At 52.0% G+C, this 24,117-nt stretch overlaps 1 protein-coding gene across 1 annotated transcript in view; it reads right to left on the reverse strand.

Annotated features, from left to right (window-relative positions):
- Window positions 1-24,117, reverse strand: part of CNTN4 (contactin 4) — a 741,173-nt gene that overhangs the window by 24,705 nt on the left and 692,351 nt on the right. The window contains exon 15 of the mRNA XM_039837970.1: window positions 3,407-3,582. Within this exon, the coding sequence (XP_039693904.1) occupies window positions 3,407-3,582 (176 nt within the window). The remainder of the gene's footprint in view (window positions 1-3,406; window positions 3,583-24,117) is intronic.

Below are 24,117 nucleotides of genomic sequence, written 5' to 3' on the forward strand. Positions count from 1 at the left end.
AAGCCACGCTCCATTCTGAACCCCCAGCAGGTGGCAAGATGACTTGGGTTTTCCCGCCCCAAAGTGTGGATCCGCATGCTGCCCTTCCTCCAGATGACACCACGGGACAACGCGTCCTGCCGCGTGCCGTCCGGCGGGCATCCGTCAAAGCTCCGCCTTGCCCTTCGCTGCATCGGCTCGCTGATCGCTCCCACGTCCGGGCGAGCTCACTCCCGCCTCCTTCGTTTGTAGATGAGGAAATTCAAGCACAGAGAGGTTAGGTGACTTGCCTAAAGTCACGGAGCCAGCGAGTGGCAGAGCCGCGGTGGGAACCCACCCGGCGAGCCTCAGCCCTTATTCTAAGCGTGACGCCATCCTGCCGCCCAGAGAGCCTTCATTCCCATGCGAAGTCCCCATGCTCTTGCTTCCCTTCGCTGTCCCAGCGTGACACACCGCACTGTCCCCAGGTCAGTGGGAGACACGGAGCTGCCAGGAGCTGTGGAGAGGACCCGAGGGCAGGCAAACACCGAGAGTGAGGACGGAGCTGAAGTTTGGGGACTTACTGTCCCGGGCTGACCCCTGCCGTGCACCTTCCCATGCTCCTGACTTCTCTGGGCCTTCGTGTGCTGACCTGAGCTAGGTTGTGAGGATCAAATAAGATCGCGTCTGTGTGCGCATGCGTGTGTGCGCATGTGTGTGCGTGTGTGCGCGTGCGGAATCCCCGACAACTGTGCAGCACAGAGTAAACGGAATCTGGTATTATCGACGACCACGCTCGATCACGTCCAAGTCATTCAACCTAATTCGAGAAGAGCTGTGATTGTTCTCCTTTGACCCGAAAGCTCTTTTACTTATAACACGTGGTTCCTCATCCAGTTTCCACTATGTACCGCTCAGTACAACCGGACAACTGCCACCAGGGGTCCGCGAGCATCGAAGAGCCGACGTGCGCGGACGCGGCTGATCGGTGACCTCTGGGAGCGTAAGGGACCCACTGCCATTATTGTCATCGCGACTTCTTTACCTAAGACACTTTCCGTGTTTGGACTTCGAGCGCAGATTTCAACGAAACTCGTGCCTCGCGAGGGCTGTGTGCGGAGGTGGGGGGGCCGCATCCCTGGTGAGGAGGTGGCTCCACGATCGCGATGACCTGCTCTGTTTGCCAAGCGTCTGGAAGCCGGACACACCTGCGGCCTGGAGGTCTGGACGCACGGCAGCCCGTGGACAGGATTTCGTGACTGTTTCGAGTGTGCTCTTTCATTACCCGTTTTGACCAGATCTGTGTTCTCAAAGTCAAGCGGAGACAAAGAGAAACAAAGGCAGGACCGCGGCGTCTCGTGGGACGGGACCGGCTCAGAGCTCTCGTTCCCTCTGGAGTCGTGAGACCCGACCGGCGACTGGATCTCAGCTAACGTCCCGTCCGAAGAGCACGAAGCCGCGCCGGGCGCTTTCCCGCTCCGCTCCGGGCGCAGCCCCGGGAGGCTGTCAGAGGACGATGACATAGGAAGTTTTCCAAAACGTGCGATCTTCGGCCGGCTGTGCCCGGCGTCCTGCCCACCGGGCGGACCCAGGTCGTGGACATGGAGAGAGGGCCGACGTCAGAACTGCTCCCTCCCCTCTTCCCTTCCCAAGTGCCAACCCGGCGCACGCCGATGACCCTAGTGGCTGACACTCCGCCCTGACACTCGATGGCGCTGTCCTTATGCCGTAGTGAGAGCTGGTGGGCTAGTACCAGCCGCACAGAGGGGGCGAGTGCACGAATCCGCAGATTGAGACCACCACAGGGACGGCCAGCAGGCCTGGCTCCGCGAAGCGTGTCTCCACCTGCCCCGCCCGGGCTGAACTGCGGCCAGCCCAGCGTAAAGGCCACCTCTGTCTGACTGGCAGGGCACGGGTTTTGATCAGTCAGGCGCACCTGTTCCCATTGATTGGCACTTGTGCCACTCTAGAAGATAACATTTGTAGCATCTCTCCTGCCCCGGGCACTGACGTCGGCATGAACGCAAACACTCTGTTGAATTCGTGAAGGTTCCCTCACGTCACACTGTCCCACTATCAAATGCTGACCCCCTTCTTTCGGTCGATGCAAGAACTGAGTTTACCAGGTCCCCGGCTGTGGGCGGCGCAGGACCAGATGCTCTTCCAGACGCGACGCCTCAGTGCCCTTGCGAGGCAGCCACCCTCTCTCTCGCTCCGTCAAGGTGATCAGGCTGAACCGTGTCCGAGAAGTCCGGGATGGTTAACGCTGGCAGCGTCATGCGGCCTTTCTCATTGAGGGTTCCCAGAGAGGTTCGCTGACGATGAGAGACACCCGTTCACGCAATGAGTTAATTTCTCTCCCGTGCAGCCTGCGCGGTGACCCGGTCGTACGCGGTTCTTGGGAGAAGTGAGCAAACTGTCACTCGAATCATTTTTGGTGTTCGGTGACTCAGCCGATAGACACTGGTGGCAGAAGGCAGCGAGCATGCGACAGGGGTCGGACCCCATTCGAGAGGAAACGGGTCCTCCGTCGATACTGTGTGGGGACCGTCGTGAGCCATTTATCTCAGCGTAAGGGCAGAGGTGAGATGGGGCGGGCGAGTCAGAGTCATGGGCAGCACGGGGCCTGGCGACGGCGTTTCAGCCACGGCCCCGTTTTCATATGGTTAGACCCCTCCACACACACGGCGGCCAGAGTGAACATCTGTGAATTATGAGGCTGTAAGCCCGTGTTAGGGCAGAAAAACTTTTTTTTTTTTTTTTTTTTGAGAACGACTATGATCGAACCAAATTATTTCCAGATTTAAACTTTTCTTGGTGTGAGTTCAGTAATATGTATTTTTATGAAAAGTAAGGCATTTTAAAAACTGATCCATGTGAATTCGAATTATCTGAAGGTAATAAATACTCTAATCAGACTTTCAGATTTGAGAACGTGAGCCCTAATGCCACAATGACGAGTCTCCTAGGAGAGCCAGAAGACTTTCATGAGAAACTTCAAACATGTTAGTAAACTGTCCCTATGCTATTTTCTCTGTCGGGTTCGGGGGCGCACGGTGGGGCGGGGCGCATGGTGGGGCGGGGCGCGCAGAGCATGGCAACTGAAGTTCCAAGCTGAGTTCTGCCCCCGAGTAACCGCGAGGCCTGGGCAAGCCTTACAACCTCCTGGCCTCAGTTTCCCCATTCACACACGGCATTGCATAACTACCCTGCAGGGCCGTTGAGGATTTACAGCAGACCGCCACAGAGAGTGGCTGGGTAGGTGATGCCGCATTTATCATGCAAGAGGAAGCAGGAATTACCCGAGTTTCTCGAAATAAGGTGCTTGGACAAAATTGTCAAAGAACAAATTGATATTTCTTTTTGAGTTAAGCCAGCTGCGTGAGTCAGTGTGGGACAGCTCCCCGACACTCCGCATTTCCGGCGGAGGCCGGACATTGATGCTTACCCCGCCGACTCGCTCAAAGTGGTCCCCGTCTTTGTCAAAATCTATCAGGTGTCCGTTAAACGACCAAGTAAACACGATGTCCAGCGAGTGGTCATGGGTCACCTGGCACGTCAGAACAATGCTTTCTCCGACGGTGACGTCCATGCTGGAAGGAGGCACCATCACCCTTGTTGGATCTGCAGAACGAAAACACGACAAATGAACCAAGGCTGTGGGCTTGTGTGGAAACAAACGTAGCATCCAGGAAGGTGAAACACTGAGTAGAGTTTCACTTTATTTCTTTTTCAGGCTGTGACCTGCAAACCTCAGTCATCTAGGAAGCTCAGATTCAGGCCAAGAGGTCGTTGTTAATAAGAAAAGATGAAAATATGCATTATGCCAACCTTCCCAGAGCAACGGGACCCAGCTGGGGAGCACTGAGGTTGGTTAGATCTGCTAAGAAGCTTCTGGAAGGGCCTGCTCTGAAATCAGCTCTTCATTTCAGTATAATTTCCTCCAGTCTTTTCTGTCCACGGCCTTTGTTCTGTTTTGCACTATTATAAACATGCTACGTGTATGATATTCCTGTCTCAGCTCTAGTTGATATAATATTAGGTATGTTTACATCTTTATCCCTTTTTTTCTTAATCTGCTAATGCATTATTAAGTTTGTAAGTTTTAACCATTCGGAAGTAGTAGACATTTTTGCACATTTTATTATAGCTATAGTTATTAATCATGCTGTAATGATCACGACTGACAAAGTGATACATGTGTTACTTCTTTAAAAAGAGGTCTACGAATCTGTTGTAAGGTCACTTTTCACATTATAGTTTGAGCTGGGAATGGAATGGCTTGCTTAGCTGAGACGGTGTGTGAGCTAGCACATAAACCCCAAGGCTACACTCACACACAGGTGGTCCCACCTGTCACTGCAACTCGATGTCATAAATAGTGTCAGAGAGTGCAGCAGTAGAAAGCGATCTAAGGTCAATACAAAGGTCATGTAAGTGACTAAAGAGTGAAATTCTGAATTCGGCCATATTCTGGAAATTTCTCTGCACTACACCAAATCAAACAAAACCAGCCCGACAAATCATGGCCAAGAAGACACATCCAGAGCCAACAAAACGATAAAAGAACACGCGATGGTCCCCTCCTGTCTTCCTGGGACGGTGGTTCAGGCGGGGGGTGAGTAAGCTTTCAGTGAGTGTCCTTTTTACAGCAGAGTCTCCGCTGGGGACTTTGAAATGATATCTCATGGGAGACTTTGACGGATCTTTTTTCCAACAACCTGTGCTAAACTTTCTTCTTTAAAGAGAGGATTTAGAACAGGTTTTCCGCCCTTTTATCCAATGATGGAAAGCAACCATCTCTGATCATTAGAATAGAGAAGTCCGTGCCCCATCGATAGATGCTGGTCTGGTGGTGGGACACGCTCGTTGTTTTCTGAAAACGGAAAAAATCATGTTACATGGGCTGGTGAGCTTTCGGTCACCGTTGAATGAGTAATAGCCATGAAATGAGTGAAAGCAGGGAATGCCAGCCAGGGGGCCTCTCTCTTATTCCCAAACCTGAGGCTTTTGCAAGTCACATAATCAAAATCCGCTCTATTGATTAAATGATTGGCAGGAATAGATACAGATTGAGTTTGTTTGTTTGTTTTTTAAATGAGGGAAGGAGTCGAGAGCAAATCACCTTAGAAGAATTCCCAGCAAAACAAACAAACGAACAAAACTAGGAATAGCTTCATTTTGACTGAACATGTCACTTATCACTTTCGGATTCAAATTTTCCCTCACCTATAAATGAATAATACCTGGCTAAAATGATAGGCATCTATGGTTTTTACGTGGCAAGACGTTGCCCAGTTCTATTATCCACAGCCATCCCCTGACTTTGCCTGTAACGATTCAGATTTTCATTTTACTGTATCTTCATTCATTTGTTCATCTGTCCAGCAAGCACGTATTGTGTGTTCCACGGATGACAGCGTCCTGTCTGATGAGAAATATAACAGAGAACGAGGGAGTGACGTTTGTAATAACCGAGCCCCTTACGTCCTGGACACGGCGTTAAGCATCTGCGTGGGTTATTTCATTTCTTCTTAACGAGTAGGTATTATCGTCCCTACCTAATGAATGAGGGAAGCTGGTGGACGAGCGTGCCGAAGGAACTCTCTGCCGTGCTAAGCTGCTGCTTTTCATTTCGCCGAAAACACGATCTCCGTTCACAGATCATCCACAGAACGGTCTAAGGGCACAACCCCGCAATTTGCGCTCTTCATTATGTGTAGTCAACCGAAGATATTTAAATGCAGAAGAGATTCAGAGAAAGCCACGGAGTGAAGACGGTTTCAGAGGGTTTTAGTGCAAGAGTAATGAAGTTGCTGCCTTAGGCAGGTCAAAAGCAGCGATGATTTTCTGCTGGAAATGCTGATGCTAGCTCTAAGCTTACATATCAGACTCGTGAGTGCAGAGTCAGAGAGCCAGGCTCAAGAGTTTAAGAATGTCTTGGCTTCCTGTCCCTGACAACTTCCGAGTGAGCAGCAAAGGGCTGGCACATTCCTCAGCGCCTAGAGTCATGTGCAATTCTGGCTCCCATGTTTTAATTGACATTTGTTCCCTGAAGAAGTGTTCATCCATTCACGCACAGGCAGGGATCTGGGGCAGATTTCGTTACTGGTGAACTCAGCTTCCTGTGAACCGAGGACCAGAGATGTCCCTTAACTCAAGGACGGTGGCAGTACAGTCGCTGCACTGATAGCTGCTAATTCATTCACTTAGCTCTCGTCACCAATTCACATTCTCAGCCCTGAAGTAGCACACACCGGAGGGGTGCCCTCGGGACCAGAGAGGATTAAACTGAAGAGGTTTAAAACCTCATCGGCTCTCTGTTTTCTCAAATCGTATGCTTATTCAGAAGTCCTGTTTTCTGTGTCGTGAATTCTGATGCTTTTCACTCGATTAATTTCCTTAAATTTGAGTACAAACACGGTACACACACAGATGGCTTCTTCAAAACAAAACTGTCTCCCCTCCTTTGGTTTTAATTCATCAAGATCAGGAAGAACTTCTATTTACGACTTCTGCTCTGGAGAGTAACTCCAACTATTGTTCTGTGCGTAGCACTCTCAAAGGCAATTACAACTCAAGATGTGAAGCGATGTCTGGGTTTGGAAGTAATTAAATAGCAACAATAAACAGGACCGACGACACCCCTAAACTTCCCTGCTCACGGTTGGTCCACCATGCGGAGAATGATAAATTCAGAACTCTGTAAACCTGATGCTTAAACATATACATGTACTTACCAAGTGCCTAATCCTCCTAGAGTTAAAAAAAATATTCTTTTATGTTCTGTAGTGTTCCATATGTTATGTTACTTCTCCTAGGCCATTCCAGCCTTCCCGCTGTGGCCGAGCTGCCTCTCACTCATGGGGCCAAGACAGTCACTCGGTGTCTAGCGGGAAAGTACGTAAAGTATGCAATGGTAATCTTCATTCACGGAGGGTACGTGTCTCCTTTTGTTAGTGAATTTCTTCATGGTGATGGTTTGATGATACCTTTTGGTCAGGTTGTGTCTTTTTTCGTATATTAATTTTTATAGAGAACATGTTAAATATCAGGCACTTCAAGAACGGGAGCTCGTCAAAGAGCTGACAAGTCAGCTCATCTCAGACGACACAAGGGGGACTGGACGGAGAACTCTTTTTAATAGCCAGATGCCACGGCAAAGACGGTTGATTAATGATCATGGTACACCCGGAGGTAGCATGTCTCGGGGTGATTCGGCCCTCTCTAGCTGGTCCCATTATTTTTCAATAAAAATAAAACCAGTGCCGAATGAACTATATTCATCAATTCTGCAGAAAACACACATCTAAAAGGAATACCCTAAGCACTGGATGAGAATTAAAGTTCACAGTGATTTTAAGCTGGACAAATTCTTTCGTTTAGGATGAAATTTAATAGGGACAAAGGCAAAAAGCTACACTTAGAAAATCAGCTGCACGGGTGCAGGCTCAGTTAGACAGCATTGGGGGTTCACAGGAAAAAGGCTTGAGCTTTTCGGTGTCGACAGCCAGAGAAAGCTAAGGCCATCCTTGGTCGCGTTCACCGCATGCGATGGTCCATCTCAGAGAGGTAAAAGCCCCATTGCATTCTGCACTAACGGGACCAGAGAGCTCGCTAAGCGTCTTTGAATTCATCGACAGATTCACGGGCCTAGGCTAGTGAAAGACTAATTAGTCTCTAACAGCTAAAATAGCTGAAAGTATTTGACCCAAGAACAAGAAATTCGAGGGGACAGAACAGAGGTCCTCAAATACGTGAAGGGGCTACAGGCAGAAGGTGACTTCAGCTTATCTCGTGTTGTCCCAGAGTGGAGAGCAGAGCGTAACTACAAAGGCGTGTGCCGGCTCTGCCATGTAAGGGGTGACTTTCTGACGATCCGATCTTTCTCACAGGGCGATGGTCCGTCTCAGAGAAATAATCGCCACGTTGGGAAGTATTCGAGCAGAGGTGGCACCCTCAGGCAGGGTGACAATGAAGTCCAGCCAGGCTGGACGACGCCCGTGATCTCTCTGGGGACCATGTGAATCCGAGCCCCCTCCACGGTTCTCCCAACCACCTTCTCCTGCGAGGCTCACGCGCGCTACCTGTCTGCTCCGTTTCTTCCACAGTGAGCTTGCGCGCCGGTGCGAAACGTCACTTACACAGACCCCGTGCGTCCCTGTCGTCAGGCCCCTGAGGGCCAGCGGCCACATCTCACGCTGCCTGGCGCCCGGCTCCATCCCGCCTCACGCCAGTGGCTGACAGTCGGAGAACCGTGGATGTGGTGACGGACGAGACCGAGGCCCGAACCAGAAGAGCTGGAGGTCGGGAAGTGTCCTGCGTGCTTCTCACTCTGCGCCCTGACGCACCTATGAGACCACGGAGCGTAAAGAGCCACCCGACGGCTCGCTCGGGCGCAGACCCCGGCCTCTGCTGGGACCCACCTGCTTTGCCTCCGAGGCCACATCAAGGGTTCACTGTCTCTTGCTTTAAAAAAGTAACTTATTTAAAAAATAACTTACTTTGAAATAATGTCAAACTTAAGAAAAGTACAAAGAACGCAGTCCCTTCCACACGCTCCCTCCCGGTCCCCATTGTCATTTTACTGCATTTGCTCATTTCCTTCCCTCTCGTATATGATAGAGATGTAATATATGCGATATCATCTACAATATATAACATCGACCCGACAGCATGAGTCTTTTTCCGAACCTTTGGAGAGCAACTACAGACGCGATGTCTCATCGCCCCAAATGTTCAGTTCATATTTCCCCAAAGACGCCTCTCTATCAACCAGCGCTCGGCCCTCCAAACAAGGAAATCGACTGTGTGACACCATCTCTGTGCAAGTCAGGTGTCATTCAACACTTGCCGACTTCCCCAGTGACATCTCTGCCCCTTGGCCCAGGACCTCACCCGGGAACGCGTGCCGAATGCAGCTGTCACGGGTCTTCAGATGCTTTGCATTTAGAACACTCATTACTCGCTGGGACGCTTGAATTGTCCCCGCTTTGGCCAGTGGGAGTCGCGGACAGGAAGAGAGGACCGACCTTGCCAGTCTCCCCATGAGCCAACGGAGGCCGCGCGTGCTCGGCGGGCCATCACTGGAGTGCTGTGTGACATCGTCTCAGCACTGACCACGTCGGCCCCGGCCACCCGGCCATGCTGGCATCCGCCTGGCTTCTCCTCCCGCTTCTGCTGACCACTCTCCCCTGGTGACTAACTGGTGTCTGGTGGGAGGTGTTCTGCGATCCCCCGGCTCAGGATCCCAAGAAGACCCCCACCCAGATCGCCCACCACCGTGACGTTTTTGCGTCCACATGGCGACTCTGTTCCCGTTGTTCCTTGACACACACTAGCTGACGATCCTCTCGAAGGAACAGCATGTGTCACCTGGGTCTAAACTCTCGGCTTCCTACTTTACTCAGTGGGTTGCATCTTTACTGTCGTCATTCATTTCGATGCTCAGATTGTCCCCACTTCGGCCAGTGGGAGTCCTGGTAAGCTGACTGCTCTGTCCTTGTCGTACTTCGTTACGATTGGTTGAGAGTGGCCCTACTTTCTGGCCCAGTCAGGTGTGCAGGGCCCACTTTGCACTTTTCTCTGCTCTAGCCCAAGGACCAGCGTCCCCAGGGCGGCCTGGTCCCTTAGTGGACCCTTCTGAGAGCAGCTGCTGACAGGTCGTCTCACCCGCGGTTTGAGGACCAAGATAAGGACAGCCACGTGCTCACCGAGGCCAAGTCCCCTCGGCCCCAACGCTGAGTGCTCACACGCACACACGCACGCACACACGTGTGCAATGCACGTACCTACACATCCACGACTACTTCTGTGTATTATACCTTATTTGCTTAACCAACTTTTTCGTTCAGCGTAATCAGTCCCCCGACCTTGATAGCTGTCCCCTCTGCCAGCTGACCCTCAACTCTGCCTTGTCCTGGGCTTCCGGGCCTGCAGCCCTGTGCTTCACACAGATCTCCAGCCCCCTCGCCGCCCTGCACGCTCAGCCACTGTGCTAACTCCTCTGCTGGCAGGGAAGATGGGACTTAGATCGCCTTAGTACTTAAAATATAAACATTTTAAACTAGATGCACCACAGAAGAAATAAAAATGATGTCCCAGTGTAAATCGAGAGCACATGCCACTTAAAACTCGCTGTGAGCTACTTTGTAGAAGGATGAACGCGAGAATCGAAACGCTCTGAGTTTCTGCATTGCACACCAGGGGGAAAATTGGCGTCGATACATTAATAAAATCCCTGTTGTCAGGGGCAAGGCATTACTTAAAATGATATTAAGCTTTTAGAGAATAGTTCATCATTCAACAGAAGAAAAATTGATCGATTTTCTGATCATTCTTCTCTGCTAGGTCATTAAGTTCCATGTTCTAAAGCAGCTATCGAAAAACAGACAACAGTATAATTTCCAGTGTGTCCTTTGCCGTCTGAGTTACTTTTCAGAAACAAATTCATCTGTCAGGGAAGGGGCGGGGAATGACGGAGGGTACAGCGAGGTAGGTTATCCTTAAGAAAGTGACCCACTTGGCTACGAATCCTTGCCGGATTATTCCATCATTGCTGGTGTGAGTCTTTGTTGTATCTGCTGACCGTCTCTGATGGTGGCAGACTTCCTCGTCATGTTATAATTTTGGTTTCGAAGTTCACCTCATAAGGGAGTGTTTCTTCCTCATGAGTGTTCTCCTCGGCGGTGTGGCTGTACAGCCCTAACTCGGGGTATGTCAGAGATCTGGGGTCCGCTTCACAGAGGGTGGCGAACTATCGGGCGTTGCACCCTACGTTACACAGGCCTGGCTCGCTGCTCACTCGGGCCACACAGCAATTCCCTTCGACGTTCTACGATCTGGGTAGAGACCCGCCCCTCGGCCCCCCAGTTTCCTAGCACGAAGCCGAGTTCCAGGCCCTGGCTTTGGGCACAGGCCACTCTGAGCACCAAAATTCCCCTACGGAATAAAAAATACCCAGTGTATCGTCTGGATGACCTCAGGCCCGCAGAGGTTTGGCATTTGTTTGTAGGTCTCCGTTTTGGTCACAGCGTGACTCTTGGACATCCTTTAGACGTTTAATTTCTTTCAGACGTGCACTTTTCACTAAGATTTATTTTCCATGGAGCAGCTATAATTGTGAATTGAGAATTCAAAAAACTTTAAAACAAGCATTAGCTGTTATTCTCTTTATTTATCTTACCTGTTTTGTTAACACAATTAAAATCTGATTCTGTTGTACAAACAAGGGATGGGGAAGCAGTTGGGAAGAATTGGTGACTTTGTCTTCGTCGAGGACAAGGAAATCCGCTCTTTTACGGTGGCCGTAAAGACACAGCGGTGACCACAGAGCGCTTCCAGGGGTCGGGGTCATTAGCCATTCACGCCGAGAAGCGCTGCCACGCGGTCTCGGGCCCTGGGGCTCTGAACGGCTGCTGCAATTCGACAAATGACATTGGAAGGAAACACGAGGCCAAGCCTGATCCCGTGAAGCAAGCCACAAATCACCCCTGAGCAGAAGGCTCACCGATCTGTTTTCAAGGACCCGGGACAAAACACAACGCACGGCTGTTTGGTAAGCTCGACGGCCGTGAGTGGACAGCGCGATGCACAAGCCGAGGCGGGTGGCCAAGGATGGGTACGGGGGGAACGAGCAGCCACGTGAACGGCAAAGCCATGGGATTTGCCTGGTCGACACGTGCAGCAGGAAGCATCGGTCCCATTGTGAAGACTGCTCTGACGACGCCCCGGTGACCTCGGTCCCTTCCCGTCTCCAACTCAGTCACGGCGGTTAATGAGGAGTTTTCGTTGTGTCTTGTCTTGCTTTTAAATCAGCAGGTTCTGCTTGGTCTCAAAGTCGCTCGTGGTCAACCCACGTGCTCTTTGTTTTACTTGTCGCCAGGGAAAGCACACCTGCCCGTTAGAGGTCCGTGCCATAGTTTAGAAGTGGGTTTCTCCGTTGAGATGTCTTCCCACGTGGAGAGACGTTCACGCAGGGGCCACGTGGACAGAACGCTAACCTGTCCGAGCAGCGCCAGGCGCGGGCAGGCCCGCGAAATTCACCCTCGCACGTTTCCTTTCCGACGCTTTCTTTAAGATTTAAAAGAAATGATCTAAACAGACGGTTGGGAAAGACTATTCTTATTGATGAATTAAAGAAGCTGTATCTATAAGACGAGATATAATTAAAATTACTCTATGGCATTTTTTTTTTTGACTGTCAAGAAAGATTTAAAAAAAAATGATAGGTGGCGACCTCAGATCTCTTTTGACCCTAGAGAAACATTTTCATCAACTAATGATCAGAATTCTTCCTGTGTGAGAACAAAGGGGTAGAGGACACAGACGAGTATCTCTTCCGTATGGGTCCCTGGGCCAAAGGGTCTCACGGAAATCCCATCCGTCTCAGGGAAATAAAATCCCACCTCAGACGAGGTGGAAGAAAGGCCTGGCGAGGTCTTTGCTGATTAAAGGAACTTCTCACGGCACCTGAAGGGCGGCTGGCTGTTATCTTCTGATGCAAAGTGAGAGATTTTCTGTCTAACCCACGCAGGAAATGAGCCCCACACCCTGAGGTGAGGACGGGGCGTTCACAGACAATGCCTGCCATTGTCACAGCCACGGGGCCGAGCGAACACGCAGCGCCCTGCCTGCGACGCAGCTGCCGGAAGGACTGGCGTCTGGTCAGCAGGTGGTGCTGAAGCCTCAGCAGAAGGGGCCGGCGGCCCTCCTTTCTGCTCATCCTGCCTCCGTCAGCGATTTGCTGCATGTTTTCAAATTCCTCATTTGAAGGCCTCTGCATCTCAGGAAGCGGATGATCATTCTCATATCCTAAAGCAGGATTTCTTTGTTTGCTAACAGATTTGAGAAAAAGATCGCCGAGGAGCCTACGACGCTTAAAACCCAGGGCATGCCTGCTTTCCTGGACGTCGTTAGAGCTGATTTATCGAGCTCTCCCCCAAACCACACCAAACGGCCCCGCCCGCTGCGGCAGTCTGGGCCACGCTGACGCGCTCGTGGGGGGGCTCGTCTGTCATTCCAAATGCACTTCCTCCTGAACCCACTGCAGCCCCTGGGCCTCCGCGATCACCGAGGCGCCCCTCCTGGGTGTGTGGCGGCTGCGACGTCAGATTAGCTACTAAAAAGTTTTTCCTGCTGCATCGCCAGCGTCCGAGTGTGATCCGCGCACACACGCGACGAATCTGGAGAGGAGGGTGAGACGAGCGCCCCCTTTCTGTTTCTGTTACTGATCTCCATGTCGAGGGGGAAGGGGCAGAGAGCTGGCAAACACGCTCGTGCAGGAAGAACCACTTTCGGGGGTCGATGTGAGGGCCACTGCACATTTAGTCCAGGCTTCCTCCCCAGGGAACGGAATCTGGCCTCTCTGTTGAGAGCTGCTGACCCAAGGGGGGTGGGGAATCAGCCGAGGGTCAGAGAAGGATAAAGCAACTTAATTTAGTTTATTTTCAGAGTGATGTTTACAAGTGTTTGAAATTAGGTACAGGAGACATAAAAATCTAAAGATACGTTAAATAATTTAAAACTTAGGTCTAGTCTGTGTAGAGGATGGAGGGGGTGGCGGGGGGACGGGGAAGCCGGAGACAGGGAACCACAGCACGGAGGACCCAGCAGAGAGCAGCAGCGTCCCCCGCGCACACACCCCAGAGGTCACGGCTGCACAGAGGACACTCACGCCCGGGGGAAGGCACACAGCCACAAGGGATGAAGGCTGGGCCAGCTGCGTCTTGGTCAGTGTGATCACTGACGGATAAGTAGCATCTTGGTCCCTCCACCTACAGGGGGCACTGAAGTGAGAGGTCTGGCGTGGCTCCAAGAGCCACCTGCACGTGTCTTTACTGCTCTCTTCTACAGTGACACCCGGTTTTCCCGTGCGGCTCTGTGGAGCCCCGCAGTGCTACTATTGTCTAAAAAACTGACTGACAGCACTGAAAATTGTTCATACACTTTAGAAAGGGGTTTATTTGGGCGGGCGGGAAGCTTTCTGGCCAGGTCTTGGTCAACTGGAAAAAAATAAACACAAACTTCTTTCTCATTCCGGAAACACGTTACTTGAATTACAATGAACAAAAACTCCTAGGGGTGTGTGTTTTTTGTGTCCCGTTGATCGGCATATGCGTCGCGTCGTTGTTTGCGTTGTTCACACACGTAATGGTAACATGTGGCATTGCGTGATGGTGCGTAACACCTGCGTGTCCCGTGTGCGTAATGGTAATCCATGTGTTCTGCAGATGATATCGCGTACATGCGTATGCATTGCACATGTAATTCGCGGTAATCCACAGGCATCGTATTGCGTGTTCGTGGTGCACCCACGTGCGTAATGTGCGTATGTTTGTATTGCTTGCGTGATGCATTGCCTGTGCAGGCGTATTGATAGGTGTCTCAAGATGTTGGCAGCCGTGCATGTGCGTGTGTCTGTGTGCATTGTGCAGGAACCATGGTAATGCGTGCGTAATGCATGCATGTGTTATCCAATGTATGTGTGCATGTGTCCTGTGCATGTGTGCATGTGTGTGCATGTGTGTGTCCATGTATTGTGTGATGTGTCCTGCGTGATAAGACCCAGTACGTTAGCATGATGTGTGCATGTGTGCATGTGCATGTAAGTAATGTCGTCATGTGTGCATGTGTTCGCGTGCGTGCGCATCCAAACGTCTGCTCCTGAGCAAATCCTTTAAAGCTGTACAGGAGCCGTACTCACTCCCTGGATTACGCGAGACGCTGACAGCCCGCCATCGGCAGGGGAGGTGGTGAGGAAAGGCCCAGCCGGCCCTGTATAAACATGCGCTCGTTATTTGCGTAACTCATGCCGTGTCCCTGGTCTGTCTCTCTGGGCTGTGGTGCAAAAGAGGAGACAGAATTTTCCAAATTGTTGCAGCACTAAATAGACAGACACTCGCAGAGATAACGTCTAAGAAAAACCAGTTCGCTCGTTCGTCAAGCAGGCGCACGGCCCTGTGCATCGGTTCGCCATGCCACGGCCTACGAACGCGTCTCCTCCTTTCCCACGGCTCTGCTGCGCCCTGCGACAGACGCCACGGGGCTCTCTCTGCACTGAGCAGGGAGCCAAACGGGCCCCGAGCGATCAGACACTGTACCAGGACCTGCGATTTTGGTCATCACCAGACAGTACCGTTCCCACAGCGAACGCTCGCTCCCGCGGCACGGCAGCCAGAGCCCCCGCCATTTCTTCCCAGGAGAGGGGACAATGCTGGAGGGCTAGGAGGAGGCCGGACACCCACGTCACTCAGAGAAGCCCAGACCCGGAGCCCATGCCAGCCAGACAGCGTAGCTGCGAGCTGTTTCTCACCAAGCGGAAAGGCTTCTGTTAGAGATGTTTTGACGTTGCCACGGGTTTTACTTAGAATGTCAGTTTGACGAGATGCACAAAACCCTCTATTCAGTGTCTCATGAACCTGGTTTCCAGGTGTGGCCACAGAGCACCGATACGCAGACGGGCGCATCACTGTCGGGAAGTCGTTTGACGTTCGACATCTCTGGGCTACAGTTTTCTCATCTGTAATTTGGAAGTGATGGTTTCTGGCATCCCAGGATGGCTATGAAATGCAAACCGGGTTAATGGGTTTTAACACGCTTCATGAACCATAAGGTGCTACCCAAATGTGAGATGCTATTCTCGCTGTTGCTATGGATGCCGAAGATTTGCTTGGGGGCAAAAAAAAAAAAAAAGGAAAAGGAGAGACTCGTTCCGCGGATAAGGAGAGGGTGGCATTCTGAGCTCACTGTGGGAAGCCACAGTTCCAAGACGCTGTTGGCCACTCGATAAAAGCCGGTGGCAATGACAAAGCCATTCCTGGTTCGGGCACAGGAGTGTGCGTTCGATCGCCAGACGCTTCCGGCTAAGCGCGAAGGCACAACAGGTACATCACACGCCCACAGCATCCCGGCTTCGCAGTCACGGGACAGCATCCGGGCACGGCCGCCCCCCGCAGGTTTCCCGAGAGGTGGGGGGGCAGCCGCGGACCCGCGAGAAAGGCGGCGAATTCCAAAAGAATCGTGGACCTGGTTAGACAAGGGGGTGAAACACGGACAGAGAAAACGCGGCGTCCACACCGTTGGCCTCTGATGACGGACATGGCATGTCCCGGGGTGCTGGGGGCTGGTGCCCACGGACGGGGTCTGAAGACTGAATGGGGCCGATTCAAGAGAAACAGTGGAAACGTTTAGCTTCGTTACTCCAACCAAGAGCGACCGCTGCCGTGTGTTCGTCCAGGTGGCCGAGTCACCTGCTTATTAAATGTTTCCCTCCTGTTTTGTGCTTATCTGGTAGGTCATTTGCATAGAGAGCAAAGAAAAAAAATACAGCACGTGCATTTCCTATGGAGGCCCAGTTCCCGCGGGCTGGGATTTCCATTTCAGATCGTGGCGAAACGGTGACGAGACCGTGACAGCCACCGTCACCATCACTGCTCACTATCATCATCGTCGTCGTGGCTTTCGTGTGTTCTGTGTTTGCCATGGGCCAGGCTCTGGACGAAGACCCGCGGCTGTGCCCTCGCTAACACGCAGCGTTGCTGGGGCGGAGGCCGCGTCTCTGTTCAGCACGTGTCCCTTAGACACAGTGTGGCAGCGACGCAACCGGGTGAGTGGCCGGGGCGCGAATGAACCGCCAGCAGTGAGACTTCGCCGCTCTGTGACACGGGGGTCATGATCGCCTCTTAATAGACAATGAACCTGAGGCTCCCCTAAGGAGGCTCAGAGCATCCCCAGGGCCACAGCCGTAACTAGAGGGACAAACAGGTATTCAACCCCAGGTCTGCTTGACTGCAAAGCCCTAGAAGTTACCGATTTCACTGCTCACTTCAGCTCATCGGGAAGGAGGCGTTTGGGTGGCTGCCAGGGTTTAGGTCTAAACGAGTTTTGCCTAATTCTCTTTTTATCCTGATGGAATGTGATGCGACGTATTGGAACCAGGGGAGCTTGCAGCAGTCGGGATGTAAGAAGGAGCTAGAAGAAACGGGATTTAAGGAGTAAAGTAACGGAGAGTTTTGAGACCGGCACGTGCCATGTAACATGCTCAATCAGCAGCCGTTCCTAAGAACCTCGCAGGACAGAGAGGGTATCGCTCCACATTCCATTCGGAGCGATGCCCACGTCTCGACGAGGCCGACAGGGCTCTCCCCGGCACCGGCCGACACTTTCTCACGGAAATTCTAAGCAGAAAGAGCCTCCCACTCTCCGGTGTGAAGATAGGTCCGAACTGAAAGGTGTTGTGCAGACTTTGGTAGCAAAACGGAGCATATTCTGGGGGTAGAAAGCTGCTCTTTCAGACCGGAAGTGGTTCAGAAACAGAGCTGAGCGGCCAGAAATATCTGGATGCAAATTCTGGCTCTACCGCTTGCTAGCTCACTGGTTACGGGCAGCTCACCAGTCTTGTCAGTCGGTTAACTTGTTTCTTGACTTGTAATAGTCCCGCAGCTCCATGTCACATGACTCGAGCATTTGAAATCTTCGATACAAATCGGTCATCATCGTCACCAATGTCACCACTGAGCTCATCTGCGTCTGGGTCCCTGCGCGGCCACTGCGGGAACTTTCTAAGAAAAACGCAGGGCTTGGGGAGCAGAGAGCAAAGTTTAGTTTGAGAAAAATATACAAAGAGGTCTCCAAAGAAATACTGTGGTTCTCTGAGGAACGACGAAACCTGCCTCAACTTTATAGAGAAGCCGAAGAGGAAACGAAATTGACAGCTACCGAAGATGCTAACAGATGCTCCCAATTATTTTCCGCTGGTGAAAGGATCATAAGGAAATTATCACAGAACACAGACATCGCTCTGCCAGAACAGTGTACAAACACCCAGAGAAACAGCACAGGTGCATTCTCGGTCACTTGCCAGGGCAATGCGCCAAGTTTGAAGACGGTCCTCAGAGTGACACCAAGTCAAGAGATTATCATGCTTGTTGTGTCCACATCCCAGGACCTCCATTAGCTCTCTGGACATCAACAGGCACTGTGAAAAATGCTGAAGACAGGACAATGTGACCCCGAGCTGAGAAGATTAATAACCGGCGAATAACTAAACCAGCTCACTGATAGTGTGCCATGCTGATTTCTACAGCTTTCTTAATGGATTATTTGAGTAGTTTATGGGGCATGGCCCAAAATATGCTTTATTGAGGGACATGAAAGGTCTGAGCAAAGCTTAGCCGAGTGCCGTCTTTGGCTTTAAAACACGCCATCTTTTTAAAACTTCGTTTCCCCTCTCGTCTTCCCTTTGATAATTCTTTGGGGGTCAGAAATCATACAAGGACTAAGAGTGACTTTCGGGACTTGGGCGCGAATCGCCACACATGCTGTGCGATTGCTCGCCTCACGGGGTTGGGCCGCGGCACACTGCTGGACCGCGTACACCAGGCACGTGTGGGGAGGTGGCGTCCTGAACCTCCGATGGCCAACCCATTCCTCAGTGGATTGATCGGTCGTATCGATCTGTCGTCAAAAGGTTGGGATTCTAGTGCAGAGGGGTCTTCGCACGGTGCCAAGCATGGATTTAGAGTCTCCACTGTGTCAGCGGCCGGGTGTCCCACACACAGTCCCTCTTTGTGATAAGCTCAGTCGAAATGATCATGTTTCTACAAATAACCTATGAACAGTGGCAAGCAGGACCTGGATAAATCAGATAAATGACACAGGTGTCAATTTCACAGGGCCTCCCCCTTCTCTGCTACTTGGCCTATAGAGAGCTGGTCAAAAATAATTTACATACTGAGCTGATTTTACAAGAACAGAATAATAAAAAGCAACAGAAATAATCACTATGATTATGTATCAAGCGCTGTGCTGGCTTCCTTCCAGAAATTATCTCATTTCCTCTTTATAACAACACTGTTAGGATTCTGGGAAGTCTCGAGCCTCTTCAAATAGTGGAGCAGGGATTCGTTCGTTGGAGCCTGGGAGGCATAACCGCTAAAACCGGGGGCGCCGGGACGCGAGTGGACGGCGAGCAGACAGGAAGCCCCGAGTCCCGAGCTGGCGACGCGGAGACAGAGCGGCAGGCTGGCTTCCTCTCGTTACAGTACCCCCCAGATTCGGGAACTGGTGGCATCGGGTCCCCCTGAAGGCGGAGGCGGGGGTGCACGGGCTGAGTGTTTCAGACTCGGGTGAGTCCCCAGACGCGCTCTCATATACCACGCGGCCCGGCGCCCACCGTCCTCGCCCCGGACGTGTGCCGGTGGCTCGCTCTCTGAGCAGGTCGTGGAGGGCGGGGACGGGCCTAGGGACACGGGGCTTAGCCGAGGGCGGCAGGGATTCCGCGGACGTTTACAGCACAAATGCTGAGACTTCCAGCTCCCGTCCTTGATCTGGCTTCTAGGACTCCGCAGGGAGAGGTCTGTCCCCGAGCAGGAGGCAGAATATTCTTTCGCTAGGAACGGCCAAAAACGAACAAAACCCCGAGGCGCCCCGAGGAAGCGGCTCAGTCCCCCCGATTCACATGTTGAGTTCATGTGAGTAGAAACTCTGCAAAACGCTGTAAAACTATATACAGAAACAATATAAACAAACAAAAGATAGTAGGGAAATCAGAAAGACGGGCCCAAAAGAGAAAAAATAGTGCTCGTGACTGCCCCACTGACCGCTGAGAAACAGCGCCGCATCGTCACGGTCAGGTGGCCGTGGGCTGATACTCTAGCCAGAATTACGGTGTATTCACATTAGGGGGATGGGCAATGAGAGAGCACAGGGTGGGCAGGGGCACCCGAAAAGACGGGATGCTGTCCGGACCTGCGGGAAGACCGGCCCCCCTGAGAATTGAGGGCCCTCCCCACCTCACAGGAGCTGTCATCTCGAATATGGAGCCTGGCGTTGGCCGCACGGCTGAGTAACGAGCGATGGCTAATTTACGTCCTATTCATGTGCTCCGAGAACCCAGGGGAGGGCACAGCGCGTCGCCAGCCCCGGCCGTCCTGATGGCGTCCCTGGGAGTGGCCCCTCGCTGGCCCGGGGCGGCCCTGGCTCTCCTCTGCCGCTCTGTCTGTCCACGGCACCCTGCTCGCTCCAGTGAGGACGGAAAATTAGTCAAGGGCCTGGCGACACTTCATCAGCGCTCCCACGCTGGGGTGCCGCCTCACACGCACTGCACCCCCACTTCCCTCTCCATGCCAGCTCGTCGCCGAGCCCGTCCTGTGCCTCTTACTCTCTTTCTAACGGAAAACGAGCGTGTATTTACCTGACTTGACGTATTGTTCTCTATACTGTTTTCAAAATAAAGGCAACTGCACTTCCTAGGTGCTTTAAATTAAATCAGGTTATTCGACAAATGACAGCACCCTTCCGCTCAGGCATCATAGATAACCAACCACGGGCAGAGCCAGGTGACACCTTTTGTAGGCTATTGATTAAAAGGAGCTGATATCCATCTTTCAAGTCCAGAATAATCCGCTGGCATCACAGAAATGATAGCGAGCTTACAGAGAAGGTTAATCAGATACACGGGAAATCATATCAGCCCTTTGATAAAGTACAAGTCACTCAGAGATCAATCACAGACTCCGGCTGCCCGCACCGCCGTCCCTCGAAAAACAGGGTTCGGGGCAGGCGGGGCTTGTTTGTCAAAGGCCTGGCATGAGCGAGGCGCTCTGTGGTCGGAAGAGTTTTGCCTGCAGAGAACACCGATTTGCGGGTTTTATCATCCACGCACAAGAGTAAATGGCATAGATAGAAGAAGCGGGTCTCCAGTCACGACTGACTTTCTCAGAGAGGAGAGCGACTGACCTCTCAGCCCCCAGTGCTGCTGGGAGCCACGGTCAGGGGCAGAGTTGACACCGCGCTTGGGGACACCGCGCTTGGGGACACCGCGCTTGGGCGAGCGGCAGCGGAGGAGACGGGAGGCGAAGGGGCCCCAGGCGGGGGGACACTGACACCCTTCGAGGCAGCTGCTCGGTGCCGGGGGCTGTGGGTGCTTTGCAGAGAGAGTTCTACGCTCACCACCGGCAGGACTTGCTGTTTCATAGAGGAGGAAAATAAGACGAGTCTGTCCGGGTCACGGCCTGTGTGTCCCAGGCCCACAGGTCAGAGGGCTGGAGCTGGTGCATGAGACCAGACACCAAAGCCTGTCCCTGTCACCGAGCCCCGCCCAGGGCTTCTAATGCCCCCTGGTGTGCCACTTACTAACCTGCGCAGCCGCTGCTTTAATCACACGAATTTGCTGAGCCTGTGGGGCGGCCACGTTGTGGGGTGGGGTGGGGCTCGGGCTCCTGGGCCTCGGCTTGACCAAGAATCTCCCCTTTCCGGTGTCCTTCACAGACAGAAAGGGCTAGAAGAGGTGGTTCCACGCCGTTCAAGAATCTCAAAGGGGCCTTGCCATTGAGCCAATTTATGAACTGGCTGCAAGAATAAGATGATTCTAATATGCTGGAAAGGAGACCTGGTTATGTTGCCTAGTCACTCGTTCGTTCATTCATTCATTCATTCATTCATTCAATAGTTACAGGGCGCCTAATATGTGCAAGGCATGTGCTAACGACTGCAGGGTAGGTCAGCTCTTCCCAGCCCCGTATGCTTGCCTTCTAGCGAGGGTGACGGAGGATGGATGCACCAGAAGCAAACAAAGAAGCCACGCTAAATGGTGACAGCGATATTCAGGAAGCGAACCGTGTGCTATGGTACAGAATAAGAGGGACCCGCCAACCAGATGGGCAGAGAAGACTTCCGAAGACCATCTGAAGGGTGAGGAGTCAGTCACGCGATGAAGTCAGGGAGTAGGGTGGAAGGAGGAGGATTTTATAATAGAGAGAGAACTTATCCAAATATTTCATACTATTACAGTAACGATCTGAATATAATAATATGAATCGTAAAGGCAAACATACATGGGCAGATGCGTGCACGCGCGCGTGCACACACACACACACACCCCTTATTTCTGGAGGTATTTACATTATCACAGCCCACCGGCAAAAAGCCGAAAACAATGGAAGGCACATAAATACATAAGTAAGGGAAACAGAAGTACCTCTCTTTATAGATAAGGAAACCAAGGTCCAGAGAGATGATACATTTTCATCAAGGTCACTTGGGCTGAGAAAGGACATAGGTTAAAGTCGGGGTCGTTTAAGCCCAGTTGCGGCACCCCCTCCCAGGTACCCCAGCAGTAAGGCGTGCCTCGGCCAGTGTGACTGGCAGGGTGTAAGCCTTCCAGAGCCTGAGACCGTGATGGGCTCCCGGCGGTCTGTTCAGCCCTGTGCCCCGGCCACCGCTCCAGGTGGCTTAGCAGGATTTCACAGGTTTGATGAGAGGCCAATACCAAATGACCAATCCATGCAAAAATGACAGTAATAATGACGCCTGATGCCTATGTTCACCACGTGGACCGTACCGGGCGCTTGAAAGCATTATCTCACCGGATTCCCTGCACATCTCTACGAGGGAGGCGCTGTCTTTGTTTCCATCGTGGGCTCATCGGACTCAACGTCTCAGGGAGAGCGGAGTGTGATGGAAATAGCATCAGACCTTGAGTTTGGAGGTTGGGTTCTGACCTGCAACGTGTCACTTTGCCTTTCTGAGCCCATTTCCTCCTCTGTCGATGGAGAACGTGATACGTTTTATGTCTCCCTCACTCGGTCAGGATGGTGTGTGTCCTGTGTCATGAAAAGTGGCCAGATGATTTCCCTGTGGCTACTGGTTCATCTCTTCCTCGATGGGAATAAAATCGTAATGGCGGATGACACAGAAAACAACCCAGCTATAGTGTTTTACAAACCATCGGTGAAGTGTGTCCACAGGATTCAGTGGGCATGAATCTGAAGGACATTAAAGCCTGTCAACATGCTCACACAGGAAAGTGGCCGGGCTGTCGGCAGGGGATGAGGCAGGACGGGCGGACAGACGCAGATGTGAGTTTCCAGCAATATCCTACTTCTTAAGTTGATCACAGGTCTACGGATATTTATTATTTAACTAAAACAATACAGAAATAGTTACAGATGTCCAAGGGAAAATGTGGGCCCGTCATCGTCGTCTGTCAATCAGCTGGGAGTGACTTCTTCACCAGGAAAATGAACCGTACCTCACTTCTCACGGAACTAGCGAATCTTACTGAACTTTAGGCTTGTCGTTAGAGATTCCAAAAAGAATGATGATCAAGTGGGAGTCAGATAGAGTCTCCTAAAAACATAACAGGTGCAACGACGCAGTTACACAGAGAGACGCGGAAGGAGTATCAAGACGGTCATCGGATACCCTCCCAGGGTCAAAACCCGGGATGACTGAACGGCCGGGACCCCATGATGGGACCCCATGAAGGAAAGAGCTCGGGAGAAAGTGCGGGAGCCGGGAGGAAAGGGTGGAGCCAGCACACGAGAAGGGCTTTGTTCGCGAGGCCAAGCGCGCACCGGCGCAGCGAGATGTTTATGGAAGGATACGGCCGTTTGGCCGGGTGCCGTGAGCGGCAGAGAAAGGAGGGAATGATCATTCGTGTGCTGCTAGGTGCTAATTAATTTAAATACACGGTCTAATTTAGTCTTCCCGAACATCCCATGCAGTAGGTCCTGTTCTACCCATTTTACAAGTTCACTTTGAACTTGTCACTTTGAACTGTAAGCGAGAATGCTGGGATTTCAACCCGATTTGTCTGTTGCGAACCCTGCGTCCTTCTCTCTGCCAGGTGCTGGGAGGGAAGAGAATGGACGGACCAGAACAGAGAGAACGTCTCCGCCCAGTTACCTGGCGCTGATATCTGTCACAGTGTCACAGGGCTGGGGAGGGAGGGGCTCGGAGTCTGTGGAGGCGTCTGCAGTGACGGGGTCCCGTGGGAGTGGAGCGCCCGGCTGCCATCAGCGCCAGCGGGGCTGGGAGACACACCTCGGTTACCAGGAGTGGCAAAGCTGGGGATCCCCACCAGCTTCTCAAGCTCTGGGGGTGCCTCATCCCGGGAGGTCACAGCTGGGAAATTTACTTCCTTTTCCTTCTTCCTTCCTTTTATTTTTTTGGTGCGTGCGACAGCTCATTACCTATTTTTCCCTTTTAAATTGAGATATAATTCACATAACATAAAATTCACCCTTTAAAAGTATATAATTCCGGGATTTTTTTTGTGTGTGCCACCATGAGCACTACCTAGCTCCATCCCGTGCCAACAGAAATCCCGGTTCTCCCCTCCCCCACCCACTGGCGACAGCTAACGCACTTTGTTTC

Source organism: Pteropus medius, unplaced genomic scaffold (genome assembly GCF_902729225.1).
Source record: "Pteropus medius unplaced genomic scaffold, Ma_sr-lr_union100, whole genome shotgun sequence".
Lineage (NCBI taxonomy): Eukaryota > Metazoa > Chordata > Mammalia > Chiroptera > Pteropodidae > Pteropus > Pteropus medius.